The sequence below is a fragment of the Neovison vison genome, chromosome 3 (assembly GCF_020171115.1).
Source record: "Neovison vison isolate M4711 chromosome 3, ASM_NN_V1, whole genome shotgun sequence".
Taxonomy (NCBI): domain Eukaryota; kingdom Metazoa; phylum Chordata; class Mammalia; order Carnivora; family Mustelidae; genus Neogale; species Neogale vison.
Window position 1 is genome coordinate 179,046,433 of NC_058093.1, and position 24,103 is coordinate 179,070,535.

Here is a 24,103-nt window from a genome sequence, read left to right on the forward strand (position 1 = left end):
GCCAACCATGGCTCCTTCCTCTAGTATATCAAGGTCGGCAGACACAATATCAAGCACAAATTCCTCTGCTCTGCTGTCAAGACTCTCTAAGCTTAGCCACTCACATCCATTTGAGTCCTCTTACTATTTCATTACATACCAAATCTCAGACTCACTGAAAGGGAAAGACCCTTAAGATATTTTAATCTAAGACTTTTGTTCTATAAACAAAGAAAATGAGCCCCAGCCTGATGAAGGACTTGTCCTTGATCATAGAGCTAATTACCTCCAGAGCCAAAGACTAAAATCCAAATACTCTGACTCCTGGCCTAACACTCTTTCTACAAAACTGTCAATAGCAACATCTGCTCAGTCAGACAAGTCATTATACTCTCGTCATTTATTACATATATCATATTTGCTTCCAACCCCATACCTTTGGTCATGCTGCCTCCTTGCCACAGATGATCCTTCCTTAGACCCTTCAACTTCCTTATCTCTCAAGGTTAGTTGCCTAGAGCACCCAGATATTAAAATACAAAGAAGTTGTATTCTTTCATATTGCATTTTACCAGGTTGGATTTATTTTACCAGGTTGGATTTATGAACCATTTGTTACAACAGCATTAAATATGCATTAGATAAATTTTATTTGTTAAATACATTAAATAAAACATTAAATACAGATGTCTTAGATTCTCATCCTTCAAAGCCGAGACTTAGTCCTCAATGCCTCTACCTTTCTCTGAAGGCTGAATGCACCTAGGAGCACTCGTGTGCATAAGCAGTTAGTTGTCGCACATTGCCCTGTATTTGTTAGTTCTTTTCTATTCAACAATAAGTTCATTTTTCAGATTTATTCAGATCCTTTAGAGATAGATGTCTCCTATTTCTATTTATCAAAGTTTAGAGTTCACTAATCAGATATAGATGCCTAGATTTTAAGAGGTACAGAGGAAGAAAAAGAATGAAACCAATATTTACGCAGTATCAGATATTTTACACAAACAATTATTTTATTCTTCTAGAGTTAAATAAAATTTCCTTTTTCATTTAGGAAACTTACATTTTTATGTAGGAAATCTGAAATTTTACAGCCAACACATGGTTTGGGGTCTTATGACCAGAACATTCACATGCTCACCAAACACCTAAGAAATCACTTTGGAAAAAAAATGCTTGTTTCCTCAATTATCATGTACCTACACTTTGCCAGTCAATTCTAATGGTGGTGAGTGGGAAAAGGACAACAAAGGACACCTGTCTTCATGCTGGATGCACGGAGAAGCATGACATGTTAAGGAATCTACCAGACCCAGGGCAATGCCCCTCTTCAAACCTGCGGCAGCACCATGGGCCAGCCCATAAATGAAACTCAACCACATGATGCATCTCAGTAAACAAAGACATCAGACATGCAATAATAAAACCTAAGCAAAAAAAGCACTCGTGCAGATGGCATAAGAGAGGGTATACCCTGGGATGACCTCAGAAGATGATATAAAAGCCTTATCAAGATGTTAAATGCATGTACTATAACCAGTCTACTGATAAGATTTTATCCATGAATCAACTATAAAAGCCTATGAAAACATGTGAATAGAACATTTGGTTTCAACACAGCAGAGAACAACAGAAACTAAAAATCCCCTAAATGTTTAGGGAAGGGTACTGCTTAATGAATTATGGTACATTCACAGAGTGGAATGCTAAGCACCACTGAAAACAGTGACATTTTCTGCATGCGTTCCAAGACATACATGCTTAAGTGCAAAAAATAACTAAATTAATTAAATAAATAAGATATGGACCAGGAAGTAGAATATGAGCCCATTTGGGATACATGTATGCATGTAGTAGGTATTATGAATGTATGTATGTATTTGTGCATAAGGGGTTTGGGTTTTTTAGCTTCCTATTTTTGCTTTTGATTCCTATACAGATAGATGAGAAAATACAAACGGGGTCACACCTTTAAATAAAGATTTGTGAGGGGTTCCGAGGGGGCTTAATCAACATAATCCAAATCTTGATTTTGGCTCAGTTCATGACCTCAGGGTCCTGAAAGTGAGCCCTGAGTCAGGCTCTGCACTAGGCATGAAGCCTGCTTAAGATTCTCTCTCTCCTTCTCCTTCTGCTCCTCCCTTGCTCTTTTTCTCTTTATCTTAAAAAAGAAAATTGGGGGGTTTAACATGTGTATGAGTGGGTACAGTAGAGAATTTATTTCTTATTTCCATACTATTTGTACTATTTTTTTAAACTATGTGCCTGCATATTGAAAAATATAAAGGAATGGGTTTTTTTTTTAAGATTTTATTTATTTATTTATTTGACAGAGAGAGAGATCACAAGTAGACAGAGAGGCAGGCAGAGAGAGAGGTAGAGGAAAGCTGGCTCCCTGCTGAGCAAAGAGCCCGATGCGGGACTCGATCCCAGGACCCCGAGATCATGACCTGAGCCGAAGGCAGCGGCTTAACCCACTGAGCCACCCAGGCGCCCTAAAGGAATGTTTTTTAATTTCTGTGAAGAAATACATAGAAACTTTTAGTATAAGAAAACATTCATTGGCAGATACTATTATCAGCATCTGTAAATTACTAGATATTGAAGATATGAAATTACTACCTCAAAAGCAGATGTTTATTTTTTAAAATTTTTAAAAGATTTTATTTATTTATTTGACAGAGAGACACAGTGAGAGAGGGAACACAAGCAGGGGGAATGGGAGAGGGAGAAGCAGGTGCCGAGCAGGGAGCACAATTCGGGGCTCCATCCCAGACCCCAGGATCAGGACCTGAGCCAAAGGCAGCCACTTAATGACTGAGCCACCCAGGTGCCCCAAAAGCAGATGTTTAGAAAGTACCCAACTGTTCATTAGTTTTATGTTTAATGTGCTTAATCTAGCAATGTTATTTTGCTTAATTGACGGGAAATGTCACATGTAAAATTATATGGGTTACAAGAATGTAAAGTATGTTAGTGATAATTCAAGCAAATTTCAAACATGATTTTCATAATCAAATTCAAGCATGATTGAACCCCTTTCTCTCCACCATGAATGCAGCCACAGATGCAAATCAGTTTATTATATTAAACTATTAAATTTAACTAATTAAAGTGGACGCTTTAACTGGCAACAAGCCCCTAGCTCACAGTATAGTGTGGAATTCATCCTAAATGCACACCTTTTCTATTATCCTATGTGAACATTCTTAAAAATAATTGTATGCTCCAAGCACCTCAAAACTCAAATCGGTAATATGGTCCTTTAAATATCATTATCTTAGTATGATCAAAGAAGCCCACTTGCCTGGAGATACCATTAAACACCAGGAACATCATTCAACAGATATTTTTGGAAATCCAGCCACGTAAGGCACCACACTCAAACAGCACCTATGTAAGTGTTGAGCACTTCTGGGGTTCAAAAATGGGGAAATCCCAACATGGAAAGGAAATAATGGTAAAGTTACCAGCATCAAGTTAGAAACCAAGTTCAGCTTCAAGAGAAGACTAGCATTTGTGATGATACAAAAAAGACAGAAGTCTGAATACTCATGTTGTAGAGCAAGATAACGGAAGTGCTGAGAATGGACAGTAATAATTTTAGCAGCTTGACAGGAAATGATACTGAGGAAAAAATAGCAAATGTGTTTAGACAGGAGAGCAGTCTCCAATATTAAACACAAAAATGTAAGAATTATGAAGCAGCCATTACTGAATGACTCTAGGACAATTAGTAGGGAAGATAGGCCTAACTGTCTCTCAGACAGTGGTTCTCAAACATCAGAGTGTACCACTATCACCGGGAGGCCTTATAAAATAGAAACTGCTGAGCTCCACTTACCATATCTGATCCAAGAGGTCTGGAGTAAAGCCCAAGAAATTGCATTTCTAACAAACCTCCAAGTGATGCCCATGCTGCTGTTCTAGAGACCACAGCTGAAGAACCACTATCCAAGAACAACTGTGAACATATTTAGTACCTCGTATCCTCAGAAGGCATGACACAACAAACCAAAAATGCTGAGAAAAACATCATCGTCACATAAGTTGAGACAGGCTCAGGTCTTTCTAAGTCTGGTCCAAGGAATCCCTTTGAAATGAGCTCTCTGGGTACACTGAGAGTGACTAACTCTCACAGAACTGAGATGAAGCCAATCAGGACCTCAGGGGGGACTGGATCTCAGCCCCACATTAACCATCTCACCTCCCAGTGAGGCCGATCTGAAGGAAACAGTTCTGTGACTAGACATAGACATACAGTTAACATCCAAAAACCAACTGTGGACAAGATCATCACTTGGCATGTCTTATTTAATGCTGGGAGCTCATTAAACCATACCTAACCTGACATCAAACCAAAGAGTGTATGACACCGTGTCACTTCGCCAGCTGCAATATGTAAATGCATAACCACAAACCACTTGAAGACCCCAAAACCCAGACAAATACATGGTAAGAGCCTATGAGAGGTCACTAATGAGAATGTTCTAATGACCCACTATCACCAAAACCATCACTATGGATGTATCCTGGTCACTTCTGCCACCTTGAAATGTGTAGGAATACAAAAAGTTGCCACAGGGAAAGAGCATAAGTTACTAAAAGCAAGATGCGTATTATACCCTCTAGCTGTCAAGATGTCACTGTGAGGTATTTTTTAGATGGGATTTATACTCAAATAGTAGACTCTGAGTAAAACACATTATCTTCTATCATGTGGAGGGGCCTCATCTAATCAGCTGAAGGCCTTAAGAGAAAAAAAGTCTGACCTCTCTAAAGAAGAGGGAATTTTGCCTCCAGAATGCCTCTGGACTCAAGGTTGCAACATTAACTCTATTCTGCGTCTCCAGCCTCCCAACCTCCCCAACCTCCCCTGTAGATTTCAGACCTGTCAGCTCTCACTATTGTATGAATCAATTCCTTAGAGTAAATCTTTCTATATACTGTACACATATACATCTAATTCAACATTATCAAGTAGGGACAAAGATTGTCAACAGGGATGTGACAGGACAGTCAACTACTAGGGTTCTTTCTCTGGAGAACCCTAACAAACACAACACCCTCCAGTCCACAGTCTCTGTCCCTCACTTGATAATGATCAGTTACCTCCATTGTTACAAAGAAAATTCCCTTTGGGACATGTGGGTGGCTCAGTCAGTTAAATGTCCGACTCTTGATTTCAGCTCAGGTTATTATCCCAGGGTTGTGAGATTGAGCCCTGCGTCAGGCTCCACAGTGAGCATGGAGTCTACTTGAGGATTCTCTCCCCCACTATCTCCCCCTACTTCACTCACATATGCATGTGTGTTCTCGACTCTCAAATAAGTAAATCTTTAAAAAGGAAAGAAGGATGGAAGGGAGAGAGGGAGGGAAGGAGGGAGGGAGGGAGGGAGGGGAAGAAGGTCTCTAAAATTCCCACTAAAATGTACCATGACTAATATTTGGATTTTCTTCCTGGTATTTTCCTACACATACATATGTATATTTTTATCTCTAATTCAAAAGTAACACATGTTAATGGTAAAGTATATGAATAGAAAAGATAATATAGGGGCGCCTGGGTGGCTTGGTGGGTTGGGCCTCTGCCTTTAGCTTGTGTCGTGATCTCGGGGTCCTGGAATCAAGCCCTACATCAGGCTCTCTGCTTGGTGGGGAGCCTGCTTCCCCCTCTCTCTCTGCCTGCCTCTCTCTCTGGCAAATAAATAAATAAAATCTTAAAAAAAAAGAAAAAAAAAGACAATGTAAAAAGCACCTGTATCCAATCATCTAGTAATAACTACTCAATGTTTTAGTCTGTCTCCACGACAAATTAAAGCTCCTCCTTAAATGACTATTAGATAACTGACCGGGGGGGAAGTATTTTTTTTCTTTTTATCCTTTATATTTTTTTAGATTATTCATCAAATAATTACCTTCAGTTGGAGAAATATCCTTTTCTAATAAGACATAAGTTATTTGTGCTATATTTGGTGGGGAATTAAGAGAAAAGATTTAACAAATTTTATTTGATAAAATATTAAGTATCAAAGCATTTATTGTGAAAGTTAAATCCTGGAAGTATTTTTCACAGAGGTAATTATCTAATCATAGCAATGCACTCTGTTTGTAAATACCAGCATAAAATCTTGGACAGCAAAGGCTAGTCACAGAATATCTTAAGATGTAACTGTATGAATTACCATATCATATGAGATATACATAGTAAAATATATTTTCTTTTCTGCAATATGTTATATTTAAAATACATGCACATGCAAATGTGTTCAAAGGATATGCATTAAAATGTTTTTAAATTTTTTTTAAAAAGTTCTCTTTTCACTTTAAAATGAATTACTACCCTTTAAAATGTTGTCAGGCATTAATGACATTTATATTCCATATCTCTGTATATAAAACTCAACCAGAAGCAGACAGCTCCTACTTATTGAAAAAACAGCCTCTGCTGTGATTACACAAACTATACAATTACATTGTAAATTTCCATAGTGAGCACAAACTAAGGGCCCAGGAACTTGACATCTTACCAAGCATCCATCCTGATTCAAATGCTCTTTGGAATCCATACTAAGCTTCCTCTTTCTGTTAGGCTGTTTCATTGCCACTTGAGCACTCCTTAGCAGTGTTCTTCTGCAAAATGGTGCCACATAAAAAAAGTTTAGGAGTTTTGCCCCTTTAGAATAACAAAAACAAACCCAAATAATGCTTTCATTAAACTTCTAACTGGTTGCCATAAATACACTGAAAAATGAGCTGACATAAAATTTCACTGTTGCTCTTATAGATCCCACTAAAATAATAAGTTAATGGGGAAAAGAGAGGAGTTTTCTACTTCATCTAGAATTTGTATCATAAAGAAAATTGATACCATTTCTTTGGTCTACCTAGCACAATATTTTTGGCTGTTTTGTGAGTTTTGGGGGGGCAGTTGTTTTTATTTTTGTTTTCTTTTTTGCTTAGTTAATTTAACTAATTCAGGTTCACTGCAATCTACCTACTCAGATTCCATACTCACATGGTCTGACTGTCCACAAGTGTCAAGGCAAAAGTATTCTTGGTGAGAGGGCTTTTGTCATACAAGGCATAGCATAGAAATCTGGAACAGAGAAAATTAAAAAAAATATGAATCCAATTTACCATGACCATTCTTCAGTATGCTAATAAACAGTAGTGGACTAGTAACAAAATTAAATCAGTAATCAAAAACCTTCCAACAAACAAAAGTCTAGGACCAGATGAATTCACAGGTAAATTCTACTACACATGTAAAGAGGAGTTAATAACTATCTTTCTCAAACTATCCCCCCCCCACAAAAAATAAGAGGAAGGAATTCTTCCAAATTCATGATATAAGGCCAGTATTACCCTTAAACCAAACTAGACAAAGGTACCATAAGAAAGAAAATTACAGGCCATTATCCTTGATAAATACAAATGAAAAATCTTCAAAAAAATATTAACAAACTGAATCCAACAATACATCAAAAAGGATCATTCACCCTGATTAAGTGGGATTTATTCCAGAGATGCAAGAATGGTTCAATATCTGCAAGTCAATCATGACACACCACATTATTAAAACAAAGAATAAAAATCATGTGATCATCACAAAAGATGCAGGAAAAGCATCTGACAAAATTCAACATTCATTCATGATAAAAACTCTCAACGAACAGAATTTAGAGAGAATATACCTCAACATAATAAAGGTCATATATGACAAAACCACAGCTTATATCATACTCAATAGTGAAAAGCTAAAAGCTTTTCCTCTAAGATCAGGAACAAGACAAGGATGTCCACTTTGACCACTTTTATTCAATATATTGTTGAGCCATAGCCACAGCCATCAGTCAAGAAAGAGAAATAGAAGGCATCCAAATTGGTGAGGAAGAAGTAAAACTTCCACTGTTTGCAGATGACATGATACTATATACAGCTGGCCCTCAAATAACACAAGTTTGAACTACACAGGTTCACTTACATAAATAAGTAATAATTTTACATAAAATACTGCAAATGTATTTTCTCCTCTTTATGGAATTTTCCTAATAACACTTTCTTTTTTTTTTTAAAGATTTTATTTATTTATTTGACAGAGAGAAATCACAAGTAGATGGAGAGGCAGGCAGAGAGAGAGAGAGGGAAGCAGGCTCCCCGCTGAGCAGAGAGCCCGATGCGGGACTCGATCCCAGGACCCTGAGATCATGACCTGAGCCGAAGGCAGCGGCTTAACCCACTGAGCCACCCAGGCGCCCCCTAATAACACTTTCTTTTCTCTAGTTTACTTTATTGTATAAAGACAACATATAGTACATATAAATATACACAACATGGATTACTTGACTGTTTATGTTATCAGTAAGTCTTCCGTTCACCAGTAGGATCTTAGTAGTTAAGGTTTTGGGGGTTTGAAAGTTTATATACAAATTTCCACTACACTGGAATTGATGCCCCCACATTGTTCAAGGGACAACTATAGAGAAAACCCTAAAGACTCAAAAAAACTGTTAGAATTAATAATTGATTCACTAACGTCACAGGATACAACATTTCTATACACCATAAAAAAAGTCAAAGAAAGAAATTACAAAAACAATCCCATTTACAAGTGCATCAAAAATAATAAAATACCTTGGAAAATATCTAACCAAGAAACTGAAAGACCTGTGTCCTAAAAAAATATAAGATACTGATGAAAAAAACTAAAGATAAAACAAATACAAGCTCATGGATTGGAAAAATTAATATTGTTAAAATGTCGATTCTGCCCAAAGTAATCTACAAATTCCCTGAAATCCTTATCAAAACACCAATGGTATTTTTCCACACAATTAGGACAAATAATCCTAAAATTTATTTGAAACCACAAAAGACCCTGAATAACTAAAGCAATCTTGAAAAAGAAGGACAAAGCTGGAGGTATCACAATCTCAGATTTGAAAGTATATTATAAAGTTATAGTAACCAAAACAATATGCTACTGAATAAAAACAGATACACAGATCAACAGAAGAGAATAGAGAACCCAGAAATGAGCCCAAACATACATGGTCAGTTAATGTATGACAAAGGAGATAAGAATATAATACAACGGTAGAAGAACAATCTCTTCAAAAATTGTATTTTAGAAAATTGGAACAGCTACATGAAAAAGAATAAAGAATGAAAATGGATCACTTTCATGCATTATACACTATAAATCAACTCAAAATAGATTAAAGTCCTAAATGTAAGTCCTGAAATTATAGAATTCCTAAAAGAAAGTATAGGCAGTTATCTCTTAAAACATCAGCCTTAGTATTATTTTTGTGAATGTGTCTCCTCATGCAAGGGAAACAAAAGCAAAAATAAACAAATAGGACTACATCAAACTAAAAAGATTTTGCACAGCAAAGGAAACCTTCAATAAAACAAAAAGGTGGTCTACTGAGCAGGAGAAGATATTTTCAAATGCTATATCTGATAATGGGTTAGTATCTAAAATATATAAAGAATTCAAGGCACCTGAGTGTCTCAGTCATTTGAGTGTCAGACTCTTGGTTTTGGCTCTGGTTGTAATCTTGGGGTCATGGGAAAAAAACCCACATCAGACTCTACGCTCAGCAAGAGTCTGCTGGAGAATTCTCTCTTTCTCCCTCTGTCCTCTCTATAATAAATAAATGTGAATGGAAAGAAAGAAGGAAGGAAGGAAAGAAGGAAGAATTAATCCATATAACACCAAAAAAAGCAAATAATCCAATCAAAAATGGAGAGAAGTCATGAATAGACAGTTTCCCAAAGGAGACTTTGAAAAGGAGACACATGAAAAGATTCTCAACATCACTAGTCATCAGAGAAATGCAAATCAAAACACAATGGGATATCCCCTCACACCTGTCACAACAGCTAGTATCAAAAAATCAATAAAGGGATGCCTGGGTGACTCAGTCAGTTAAGCATCAACTCTCAATCTTAGCTCAGGTCTTGATCTTGGGGTCATGAGTTCAAGTCTCACCTAGGGCTCCATGCTGGGTGTGGAGTTTACTAAAAAAAGTCAATAATTAACAAGTGTTGGTGAGGATATAGAGAAAAGGGATCCCTCTTGCACTGTTGGTGGGAATCCAAACTGGTGCAGCCCCTATGGAAAACAGTATGAAGGCTCCTCAAAAAAAAAAAAAAAAAAAATTAAAAATAGAGATACCATGCAACCCAGTAACTCCGCTTCTAGGTATTCACTCCCTCCCCCACAAAAAAACACACCACACTAATTCAAAAGGTTACACGCACCCAGCATTATTCACAAAATCCAAGATATGGAAGCAACCAAGGTGTCCATCAACAGATGAATGGGTAAAGAAAATGTGATATATATCTATATATATAAATATACACAATGGAACATTACTTGGCCATATAAAGAAATTAATTCTTGGCATTCATGACAACACGGATGGCCCGAGAGGGTATTAGGCTAAGTAAAATAAGTCAGATAGAAGAAGACAATATATGATTCACTTATATGTAAAATATAAAAAATAAAACAAATGAACAAACAAATAATTCACTAACACAGACACAAAACTGGTGGTTGCCAGAGGGGAGGGAAATAGAAGGATGAGTAAAACAAGTGAAGGTAATTAAGAGGTACAAACTTCAGTTATAAAACAAATACGTCAGGGAGATGAAAGTGCAGCATGTGAAATATGGTCAGTAATATTATAATAATATTGTATGGTGACAGATGATAACTACATTTATTGTGGTGACCACTTCATAATGTATATAATTGTCAAATCTCTATGTTATATTCCTGAAACTAACATAATATTATACATCAAATGTAGCTCAATAAAAAATAAAAAATAAAAATAAATGAATAAACACTAGTAGACATTCTTTGAAAAGTTATCTGGAATGAGTTTTTGATAAGCAGGTTCACCATTTTAGAGAACTTAGCCCTTAGCATTATCAGATTACCACTGAAGCAATAATTTGGTTTGAATAATTTTAGCTAACTGACATGTAATTAAAAAGTTTAAAAAAAAAAAAAGTTTAGCAGACCTAAATCATCTATAGTCCCCAGTGTTTAGAATCATTCACCCAAACTTCTTCCCTGATATGTCCTCCTGCACAATGACCCTGAATGCTACAAACCGAACACACTCACTACTGAATTCATCACTGCCCCTCCCACTACCTCCCAGCTACACTGTCTCTTCCTGTTTGCACTAACGACATGACTGGTCCACCTGTTTGCCCCCATCTGCCCCTTGCCATTCTTCAGACAAGACACTGCCCAGGAGCACCAAGCCAGTGGGCAAGTGCAGGCCAAAATCCATTCTGGGCTGTGCACACACACCACTCTCCCTGGACAGGTATCAAAAAATGTATCTTCTTCTGATTCAAACAAAGACACCTCTTGGAACACTAAAAAGAAATTTTTAAAAATTAGTGAATTTTTTTTTTTTAAAAAAGACACCTCTTAGGCTACTGGTGGCCCTGACTTTGCCAGAGCCAGAGGATTAGCAGTTAGCATCATTTCATCCATTACATCAGCCCTATCAGGTTTTGCTCATTTTTAATCTACTTGACATTTCTTTTTTTTAAAGATTTTATTTATTTATTTATTTATTTATTTATTTGAAAGAATGAAAGAAAGGGGGGAGAGGTAAGGACAGAGAGAGAGGAAGAGAGAGGGAGACCCAGAGTGGAGCTCAACATGGGGCATGATCTCAGGACCCTGAGATTATGACCTAAGCCAAAATGAGGAGTCAGATGCTTAACTGCACCCCTCTACAATTATTGGATTTCTTTTCTCCCCCTACATCTATTAAATCTGACCACCTCCAATCTTATCCCGTCAACTATACCCTGCTGCTTCTCAGCCCACACTTTTGCCGGTCCCTCAACCTTGGAAAACTGTCCCTGCTATCCATCCCTCCTTTTTCAATTGAATTCTTACTCATCCTTTATGACTCAACTTAAAGAGACTTCATGGCCTTGAGAAAAGCCTTCCTTGCTCACCTCCTGCTCCCAAAGGACAAGGTGCATCTGACATAAAAGTTATTGTACTTGTGCTTATCTCTGTCACATTATTCAATACCTTATACTATATATTTTTTATTTATATATAGGTCTCCCCTTACATGGCCAATGACAAGGACTGTGAATTATTGATCCTTATTTTCCTATTGTCTACATAGCTTCTGGCTCAGTATGTGTTTGTAGCCCTGAATTGCATAAACACATCTCTGAATTACAGAGAAGCCTCAAACACCTTAAGTTAGTGTTACAGTCCTTGATCCACACATTATTCCTTTAACAGTGCTGTTTCACTAGTGTGAGTATAGTTCTCTAACGTGACAACCCCTCTTTTTCCTTCATATATTAAAAAAAAGAAACAAACAAAACACATTTCCTCATATCCATTTCCTTCCAGTCATTTGATATTTATGTCCTTACGATAGGCACTTACCTATTAAATTCAATAACATTACATTCACTTTATAGGGTATAAATACAATTTATCATGCCTAGCTCCCAGGAATACTCTGAACATGTATGCAGATGAACAGCTTAGACTTGATGCCTTTAGCAAAGTATTATTGCACAAAACATAAGCACCGCCAAGGCTAGCTTGCATTTCACAACTAATAACACCCCATAGCTTGTCAAACTGAAATCATCTGGCTACTAATGCTTTTCTCCTGCCACCAGAGTGATCTCTTTTTCTAATCCCTAGTAATTATCTCAATAACTCTGGTTTGTTTAGAAAAAACAAGATGCCTGAATCCATATTATTATGTATTGGGGGAAAAAAGATGAAAATTTTTCCACTGAGAAGTTTCAAAATACAATTTGGTTAACAACTGGATTCCCTTTAGATAATACAACCAAAAATATAAAAGATACCTAACAGCCTATGTAAGTTTTTGTTCCCAGACAAAAAAGAATCAAATATTCCATAAAATGCAAAACAAATGAGATAGATGATATGACAGACAGAAGACAAGATGACACACAGGAAGACAGGGAGATTTTATATGATCCCTTCAGATGTCAATTCATAAGATGTATTCTGATCAAAAAGATAGAACACTTCTTTTGATATAAATTTAACCTGATATCCTTGGCATGATTTCAAAATACATGGATTATTCTGATTGCCTTAACAATGCCCAGTCCCCAAATGCCCCAAATGTCACATCAGTCACATGCCTCCTTTCTGAGTTTGGAAGAAAAAAAAAATTAGAGTCAAGGAAGAATAACCTTGGACTCTAAAATACATCAGAGAAATCTTAGCAAGAAGAAATGAAGAATAGTGACAGGTGGCACTACTCCCCAGTGCACGTTGGCTTTGTAATTATATCCAAGCACTAACTGTATGTAACAGACGTGATTTTAAATGATTTTAATTAAAGACTCTAATAATATGTTATATTAAAACAAGGCAGCTAATATATGTAAATGATCTGTATTTCTGTAGAAAATTTGGTAACAGTGCACTGATTTTTCAAATGAATCCTTTGAATCAGTTTGATTTCCCTTCAGAGTTAGTGGAATTTTCACACTGCATACTGCCAAACACTTGTGTTACTGACCTTCTAATTAAGAAGACAAATTAGATTACTTATTAGAAAACATATAATTTCAATTCAAATTTTAAAAGTCTGAAATAATAAAAATAATGCACTGCCTGCCTATGTCCACTTGCTATTTGGTAATTCTTGCACAAAATGCTTATTGACTACCTGTTACCATCAAGACTGTCACAGGTACTTTGCAGAATATAAGGATGATACGTAAGACATTCCAGAAAGGAAGATAATGAAGGTAGTCATTATTGCCCTGGATAACCCAGCATAATTCTGTCTCATGCCACCCATACTGGCATAATTATCAATAACAATACCTTCCACTCCCCAAAATGTTCCGGTTTGGACAGCAAATTCTATGGTCACTGCGTGGACAAGACACAGACATAAGTTAACAAGAAACATAATACTTGCCATTAAAGAATTAAAGTGGGTAATTTGTTCACAGAAAGGAAAGTATGTCTAACATTGATTAGAAAATGTACTGTGTAGGAACATTTAAGCTGCTTCTAGGATGTTGCACAGAATTTAAAGTGAATTTAGCACCACAATATCTAATACAAATATCTGATTATTGCACTGATTTGCAGTGCATGCTACCAGGCTAAAATGTATCCATTGATACTCAATGTCAATTATAATACACAGTAGTTGGTGTCTGAATAAATTAATAAAAAACTGCAACTGAGTGTATTTTGACAATTTCTGCATGAATTCCTGCTCTCTCTTAATTGCATTAATAGCTAACATTACCTGAATACTCATATCTTCCTGGCATATAGTTAGCATATAGTTGGCATATAGTTAGAATCCCTCTACCTATACATTTTCAATTAATACTTATGACAATCCAAGGACATATATACCATTATCACTCCTTTTTTCACAGATGAGGAAACAGTCCATTGCTCTAAACAAAGAACAAAGCCATTAAAATATACCCAAATAACCCTCTCTGTAAACATGCAGTACATCAGAAACAAAGTGGCAAGACTTGAGTCTGTTGGGCTTGAGAACAAGAGAAAGGCAGAGGAAGTTAGGAGTCCAGTGGTCAACACAACGTGGGTACTGGAGCCAGGTTTACCCCTTGAAGCCAAAGGTGGCAGGAGGCTCCACCAGTGCTGAATGGGAGTCAAATGGAACTTCTGCCACAAATGCCTGGAATGATGGGTTATAACTATAAGTCAGAGAAAGCAGGAAGAACAAACGCTAACTCCTGACAAGAAAGTGGGCTCTGAGGAGCCAGACACAGGCAACCACAAACATTAAAAATTCAGGAGAGAAAAAAAAAAAATTCAGGAGAGAGACGGCATGTATAGAATAAGAAAACAAAATAATTGTACTCCAAGTGCATCTGCAAATCAAAATTCAAAAATAGATAAAGAAATCAAATGCTAAGAAAGATAATAAAATCAGCTACTAGGGGGGTGGAATTCATCTTGATAAAATTTAAATTATAGAAAATACTGAGGGTACTTGGGTCACTCAATTGGTTAAGCACCTCTCTTCAACTCAGGTGATGATCAGATTCCTGGGATGGAGTCCCTCATCAGGTTCCCTGCTCAGCAAGGGGTCTGCTTCCCCCTGACGCCCCCACCCCTTGCTCATAATCTCTCTCTCTCTCAAATAAATGAAGTATTTTTAAAAAGAAAATATTAATAAGTATTCTTTAAATAATTAAGTTTAGGATGCTCAAAAAGGTAAAAGAAAAGACAGTCCCAAAAAGTGAAACAAAAAATTATAAACAATAATACAAGCATGTGAAGAAAAAGGGTTGGACATGAAAAAAGTTTAAAACCTTTCCAATTTTAAGTGTAGTCAACAAGATAACCAAGCCTGATTTAATTTTTTAGCTAGAACAAGAAAAAGAGAATATTCAAATTACTAAAACCAGAGTAAGAGAGGTTACATCAATACTGATCTTACAAAAATCAAAAGGATTATAAGGGAATACAATTGACCCTTAAACAACACAGGGCTTGGGTCATAGATGTCCCATGCAATCAAAAATCCACTTATAACTTTAGACTCCTCAAAAACTATTAATAGCCTACTGTGGACCAAAGCTTCAATGACATAATAGTTGATTAACACATATTTTGTATGTTATATGTATTATATACTATATTCTTATAATAAACTAGAGAAAAGAAAATGCTATTAAAAACATAAGGAAAAGAAAATACATTTACAATACTGTATTTTACTTATCAAGAAAAATTTATGTATAAGTAGACCCATGGAGCTCAAACCTATGTTGATCAAGGGTCAAATGTACTATGAAAACCAAATGCAGAGAGCCTGCTTCCCCTCCTTCTCTCTCTGCCTGCCTCTCTGCCTGCTTGTGATCTCTGTCAAATAAATAAATAAGAATCCTTAAAAAAAATTAAGGATAAAACCCACACAATCATATAAATACAGAAAAAGCTTTTAATAAAACTTAGACTTTCAGTGATTAAAAAATATTACTTTCATCAAAATAGGAATAGAAGGAATTGCCTAAAGCTGATAGTGTTTATCAAACTCCTACACCTGAGATCACATTCCGTAGTAAAAGACTGAAAACTTTCCTCCCACGACCACAAACAAGACAAGGATGTCTGCTCTTCAACATTTCTACTTAACAATATGCTAGAGGTTCTAGTCAGGGCAACAGGACAAGAAAAAGAAACAAAAGGTATCCAGATGGGAAAGGAAGAATTAAAAATGTTTCTGTTTACAATGACATGGCTAGTGTGTAAAAAATCCCTAAGCAATCAACTAAAAAGCTATTAGAACTAATAAATAAGTTAAATAAGATCAATATATACAAATCAGTTGCATTCTTATACAAATATAATTGACAAGACAAAATTAAAATATTGCATTCATAATAGGATCAAAAAATAAACAAGTTTAATAAAGAAGTGTAAGACTTACAAACTGAAAACTACTAAATGCTATAAAAATAAATAAATGAAGAAATCAATAAATGGAAAGATATTCTTTATCCGTGGATTGGAAGTTTTACCAATTTAGATAACAATATTCTCCAAATTGATATACATATTCAGTACAATCTCTATCAAAATCCCAAGTGGTTTTTTTTTTGCAGAAATTGATAAATTGATCCTAAAATTCATATGGAAATGCAAAAAACAAACAAACCAACAAAACCCCAAAGAAACACCAAAACAATCATTAGAAAGGACTCACACCTCCTGGTTTCAAAACTTAATACACACAAAAATAAATTCAAAATGAATGAAAAACCTGACTGGGAGACAGGAATCCATCAAAATCCTAGAGGAGAACACAGGCAGCAACCTCTGTGACCTCAGCTGAAGCATCTTCTTACTAAATATGTTTCCAGAGGCAAGGAAAACAAAAGCAAAAATGAACTATTAAGACCTCATCAAGATAAAAAGCATTTTTTAAAACAGATTTTATTTATTTATTTTAGTGAGACAGAGAGAGAAAGAGAGAGAGAGAGAGAACATGAGAGGGGGGAAGCAGACTCCCTGCAGAGCTGGGAGCCTGATGTGGGGCTTGATTCCGTGACTCTGGGATCATGACTTGAGCTTTTTTACACAGCAAGGGAAATAATCAACAAACTAAAAGGCAACCTATGGAATAGGAGAAGATATTCACAAATGACATATTAGATAAAGGGCTAGAATCCAAAATCTCTAAAGAACTTATCAAATTCAACACTCCTACCCCCACCCCCAAAATCCAGTCAAGATATGGGCAGAAGACATGAACAGACATTTCTCCAAAGACATGCAAATGGCCATCAGACACATGAAAAATGTTCAACATCACTTGAAATCAGGGAAATACAAATCAAAACTACATTGAGATACAACCTCACACCAGTCACAATGGCTAAAATTAACAAGTCAGGAAACAACAGGTGTCAGCAAGGATGCAGAGAGAGGAGAACCCTCTTACACTGTTGGTGGGAATGCAAGCTGGTGCAGCCACTCTGGAGAACAGTACGGAGGTGCCTCAAAAAGTTGAAAATGGAGCTACCCTACCACCCAGCAATTGCACTATTAGGGACAAAGACACAAATGTAATGCTCCAAAGAGGCACCTGTACCCCAATGTTTATAGCAGCAATGTTCACAATAGCCAAACTATGGAAAAATCCCAGATGTTCACCGACAGATGAATGGATAAAGATGTGATATCTATATACAATGGAATACTACTCAGGCATCAAAAAATGAAATTTTTCTATTTGCAAAGCCATGCATGGAACTAGAGTGTGTTATGCTAAGTGAAATAAGTCAATCAGAGAAAGAGAATTATATTATCTCACACATATGTGAAATTTAAGAAACAAAACAAGTGAACAAAGGAGGCAAAAAGGAGTGAGGGAGGCAAACTAAAAACCAGAGTCTCAACTACAGCAAAAAACTGATGATTACCAGAGGGGAGGTGGGTGGGAGAACAGGTTAAATAGGTGATGGGGACTGAGTAGTGCACTTGTTGTGATGAGCACTGAGTGTTGTATACGAGTGCTGAGTTACTATACTGTACTCCTGAAACTAATATTATATTGTATGCTAACTAACTGTAATTTAAATAAAAACTGAGGGGGGACCACAATAATCAAGACAGTATGGTACCAGCATAAAGACAGACATACAGACCAATTTAATAGATTGATCTTCTAGAAATAAACCCATACATCATTGTCTACTTAATTTTCAAAAAGGGGCCAAGACAATTTGCTAGGGGAAAAACATTCTTTTCAACATATGGTGCTGGGACAACTGGATATTCACATGCAAAATAATGAAGTTGGGGGCCCTCCTCACACCATATACAAATATTAATTCAAAGTGGATCATAGACTTAAAATGTTTGGTAGAATTCACCAATGAAGCCATCTGGTCCTCAGCTTTTCTTTGCTGGAAGTTTTTTGATTACTGATTCAGCCTCCACAGTAGTTACAGATCAGTTCAGATTTTCCGTTTATTCATGATTTAGTCTTGGTAGGTTATATATATCTAAGAATTTTTCTATTTCTTCTGATTTACCCAGTTTGTTGGTGTAGAATTGTCGATGATAGTCTCTTACATTCCTTTTTATTACTACAGCATCAGCTGTAATGTCCCCGCGTATTTGATTTTGAGTCTTTTGTCTTTGTTTCCTAGTTAGTTTAACTAAAGACTTTTTAATTTTATGTTTTCAAAAAATCAATCCTTATTTTCATTTATTTCTCCTATTGTTTTTCTGTTTTCTATTTCACTTATTTCTGCCCTAAACTTTGTTATTTTCTTTGTCCTGCTATCTGTGGGTTTAGTTTGTTCTTTTTTCTAGTTTCTTGGGGTGTAAAGTTAGCTTGTTTATTTGAGATCTTTGTTTTTAATGTATTCACTTACCACAGTCAATTTTCATCTTCACATTGCTTTTGCATACTAAGTATGCCATAAGTTCCATTATGTTGTATTTTTGTTTTCATTTGTCTCAATATTTTCTAACTTTCTTTTTGATTTCTTCTTTGACCCATGGGTTGTTCAAGAGTGTTTATTTAATTTTACATATTTGTGAGTTTTCCAGTTTTCCTTCTGCTACTGATTTCTACCTTTACTCCATTGTGATCAGTAAAGATACTTGGTGTGATTCCAATCACTCTAAATTTGTTAAGACTTCTTTTGTGACATAACACATGACCTACCTTGGAGAAAGTCCTGTGTATGCTTGAAAAAAATAGGTATTCTGCTGCTGTTGAGTGGAACGCTCTATATTCATCTGTTAGGTCCATTTGCTCTATACAATTTTTCAAGTCCTCTGTGCCTTTACTGATCTTTAGCAGATCTTCTATCCATCACTAAATGTGGGGTGCAGAAGTCTCCTACTCCCAGTTACTATTGTCCATTTCTCCCTTTAGTTCAGTCAATGTTCACTTTATATACTTAACTGCTTTAATGTTAAGTAAATATATGTTTACAATTGTCATATCTTCCTGATGGGTTGACCTTTTTATCATTATATAATGTTCTTCTTTATCTCTTGTGACAGTGTATGACTTGAAGTCTATTTTGTTTGATAAAAGTGTAGCCACCCCTCTTAGCTATAGCAGCTAAGAGGATCTCTTCTGCTTTCCATTTATATAAATATACTTTTCCAAGCCTTCATTTTTCTCAGTTTAAATTCTTGATTTGTAACAGAGTGAGACATTCTCACTCTTGCCATGGCTCCGTATGAACCAAATACATTAAATTTGGGCTTGCCTATGACTCGCTTTGGCCAATGGGAAATACAATGTGAGCTGAGGCTTAAAATGTGCTTGTGCAATTACTGTTGACCCTACTACACTACAACTACCCACCGTTAAAAGAGTATGCCTCAGTTGGCCTTTTATCCTTCAGAGCTGACCCCAAAATGAACGCAGGTAGAACACACTTGAACCTGACTCCACCTGCAGCCAACCCTCAGCATATGAATGGCCTTAAGTCTTTCATAAATCACCTAGGCAAGCCCAATGACAAATCACACAAAGATCTATTAAGATCTTGTGATGCAATAGTTTTTGGTAGCAATAGCAGACAGAACAGTCCATAAGACGGGGGGAAAGGGGACAAAATCATGAATAAGTATTTCACAAAGAAATTTAAGGAAGTTGCTCAGCCCTGTTAGTAATCAGGGAAATTAAGAATAAAACCACAATGAAATACCAATTCATGACCATTAGAGTGTCAAAAATGTAAAACTCTGACAATACCAGATGTTGGCAAGGGTGAGGAGCAATGGGAACTCTCATACTCTTCTGGCAGCCGATTAACCATTGAAAAACAACTGAAGTTTTGTTGAAGTTTAAGATGTTTCAGCAAATCCCAGGACCCTAGAACTCTAGTAATTGTACTCTATTAGGAGAAAAGTTTGTATTAAATGGGGGAAAAGACTGGAAACAATCCAAATATCTATCAACAGGAATCTGAAAAACTAACTTGTGTAATATTCCCACAATTTAATGTTACATAGTGAAAATGAATCAGGTGCAACTACATATGCAATAACTTAATTAGCAATATCATTGGATAAAAAAAGAAAACAAAACCAGAAGACTGCACAGTACATTTTTAAAACAAGAAACCAAGCAAAAGCATTCAATATGTGCCTTAGAGATACATTCTTATGTGGCAAATTATTCTGAAGAAGCAAGGAAATAATAAACATAAAATGCAGCAAAGCAGGTGGAGAAGAAAATTAACAGCACTGTAATGTTTTCATTCTTAAGCTGGACATTGGCTTCATAGGTATATATTTTTCTATTAAGTTTCATAACTGACATACAATATATGTTTTGAGGGGGCACCTGGGTGGTACAGTTGGTTAAGCACTCTTGGTTTCAGCTCAGGTCTTGATCTCAGGGTCTTGAGACCAAGCCCCACATGGGGCTCTGGGCTCAGAGCAGAGTCTGCTTATAAGATTTTCTCTCTCTCTGCCCCTCACCCCCCAATCTCTCTTTCTCTAATAAATCTTAAAATATGTTGCTTTTGTATATATAAAATGGCAAAGGATTTTTTTTAGTAACTTTATTTTTAAAAAAGATTTTCTTTTTTTGACAGAGAAAGAGTGACAGAGCACAAGCAGAGGGGGCAGCAGGCAGAGAGAGGGGGAGAAGCAGGCTCCCCATTGGAGCAGGGAGCCCAATGTGGGGTGCAATCCCAAGACCCTGGGATCATGGCCTGAGCTGAAGGCAAACGCTTAACCAACTAGGCCACCTAGGTGCACCTTTCTAGCCATTTTTAATGGTGTAACCTAGTCATCCAAGATAAGAAAAGCTGACAGAGGTTAAAAATAAAAGAAAGAAAGAAAGAAAAAGAGAGAGAAAGGGAAAGAGAAAATGGACATAGCACTTTCTTCTAACTGAACAGTCCATTTTTCTTATTGCTAAATCCCTTTTTTTCACCAAGACTTGCTGCCTTTTTCTCTAATGTTTGGGGAAAAAAATATCTCACTAGACCCATTCTGAGCATGTACTGAGTGCAGTTAGTAAGGGGTGGATAGGCCAGGAGCATGCCTTCATTAGACCAGTTATTCTCAAGGGAGGAGGAGAACCAGGGGTGTAAACTGAACGAGGGGCATTAGCCTCCTCCATTCTGCTTGTCAGACCCAGGGCATAAGCTGAGCCCCAGCATTTCTAGTTCCACTGAGTAAAATCTCAGCAGGGACAAAAGATAAGCATGTAAATCTCAAGTCAGAGAAAGAATCTGGTTCTCCTAAGCAAAAGGGCATTTACTGGAAGAACATCCAGGGCTCAGAAAAGTAATGTTTTATGGCAGGGTCAGGTAGAAACAAAGAATGCATATTAAAAATAAATATCCTCTTACACCCAGGAAAGTGACTGGCAAGGACTTATCAAGTTGTAGAGAGATTGTGAGGCAGCAGGAATTCTCACATATTGCTGAAGTGTAAACTCACGTAACTACCAACTGGATCCAAATGCTTCTAGATACACAGGAAAACTCTGGCACAGATGCAAAAAGAATATGTTTACTGCGACACTGTCCATAATAAGAAAAATTGAATAATATTCCAAATATCTACTAATAGGAAAGTCAATGAATAACTAGTAATATATTTTAAAAGGGAATACTACATAGCATTTAAAAATAAATGAGCTCAATATATATTCCATCACAGATAAATCTCTAAAATAAATTTGAAGAAAAAAGCCAAGGTGCAGGATGATATACACACCACAGACCCAACTATGTAACATCTGCTTACGGATACACAGAGGTCTATTCAAAATGTAGGCACATGACAGAGGGGACACAAAACTGCCACTTAGTAGCTGCATCTCAGTAGGGGGTAGAAGGAAACAGGACTGTGGATAAAGAGGCTGCACCTGGAACTACAGCGTTTCCATTGCCTGGAAAGCGTCAAAGTAAGCACGACAAAACACTGACACTATTCAGTCTAGATGGCTGGCAGAGGATTGTTCATTGGCTTATTCTCAACTCTTCACTATATATTTGGAATATTTATGATGAAAATTCAGCATTCATGGGTAGTCTTAGAGAAGGAGTGCTACATCTTCATATTTACTTCTACAAAGGTTTCATTTGCCCATGAATATTACCATCAAGTTACAAAGTTATATCCTCACTCAGTATCGACCATTCATTCAGAATCTTAAATGACAACTGGGACATGTGACAAAGCATGAATATCATCATCCCTGTAACTATTATTTATAGTTATTCTTCTATGCACCAACCATGTGATGGCAGCCTCTCACCTGCCCTGTTGAAATTAACAAGCCCCCAGTGACATGGCCAGTCAGGACAAAGCTTGAACACGTCTAACTGCAGAATCGTATACTTTAACTAATGACTGTTTCTAAAAACCTACTATTGCTGCCTTTAGCTACAACATGGAGACAAAGCATGTGTTTAGTGCAGAGCAGTAGTACTGACATACATTTTTGATGGCAAGATAATGGGGAAATGTGTAAATATGGTTTGGACAACAGACCACTTCATATTTTACTGAGGACAGACTACACTCATTAAAACAGACTTTCCAACAAATGTCACTATGAAGCCTTGCTCAAGTTAAATTTTCCTAAGCACCACTAAGCACATTCAAATAAATCTCCTTCCAGGAATATCTTTAATACTTTGGCACTTGAATGTGGTAACTGGAACTGCTGCCTAAAATGGCAAGACACATTAAATAATATGAAAATATATTATCTGCAGAAATAAAAATCAAATAATTTTGTTACAAACTGAGGGTTGCTGGAGTGGAAGTGGGTGGGAAGGATGGGTTGCCTGGGTGATGGACACTGGAAAGGGTATGTATTCTGTTGAGTACTGCGTATTGTGTAAGTCTGATGAATCACAGACCTGTACCCCTGAAACAAATAATACATTTTATGTTAATAATATAAATAAATAAATAACCAACCAACCAACTGGGGGGGGTAGTTTTGTTACTACAGTATGTATCTATCACAAGTTTTTCAAGCTTGCATTAGATATATTTGAATTCTATTAATCAGAATTTTCATCAGGCAAATCAAAAACTAGTACTACAGAAATTTTCACTGTGTCTATTTCTCTGATGCACTGATGGGGAAGAAGTCAGACAGGTAGCAGAAAACTCATCCAATCACAAGTTCTCAGTCTGATTTCCTAGCTCACTGGCAATGACACTAAGCCTCGGCCCCACTGACTAGATTGCTGTTTTTATGGAAAATGACCCAATGACTGGGACATGTTCTTTTTTTAATGAAAGTGTGACATATACACAGAAAAATGTGTAAAAGGAGCGCCAGTCTGGCTCAGTGGGTGGAGCTGTAACTCCTGATCTCAGGGCTGTGAGTCTGAGCCCCACCTGGGTATAGAGTTACTTAAAAATACAATGATTAAAAAAATTAAAAAATTAAAAAAAGAAAGGAAAATACATATAAGTGTATGTAGCTCAGTACATTTTAACACCTAAACATATGTAACTAGTACCCAAATCAGGAAACAGAGTATTACAATCCTATTCCCTTTCAGTCTATTCATCAAAGACAATCTTGATGATTAT

General features: G+C 36.5%; 1 protein-coding gene across 1 annotated transcript in view; it reads right to left on the minus strand.

Annotated features, from left to right (window-relative positions):
• Positions 1–24,103, minus strand: part of L3MBTL4 (L3MBTL histone methyl-lysine binding protein 4) — a 448,888-nt gene that overhangs the window by 362,332 nt on the left and 62,453 nt on the right. The window contains exons 2-3 of the mRNA XM_044243369.1: positions 7,001–7,081; positions 6,513–6,615 (exon numbers count right to left, since the gene is read on the minus strand). Of these exons, the coding sequence (XP_044099304.1) occupies positions 6,513–6,584 (72 nt within the window). The 5' untranslated portion in view covers positions 6,585–6,615; positions 7,001–7,081. The remainder of the gene's footprint in view (positions 1–6,512; positions 6,616–7,000; positions 7,082–24,103) is intronic.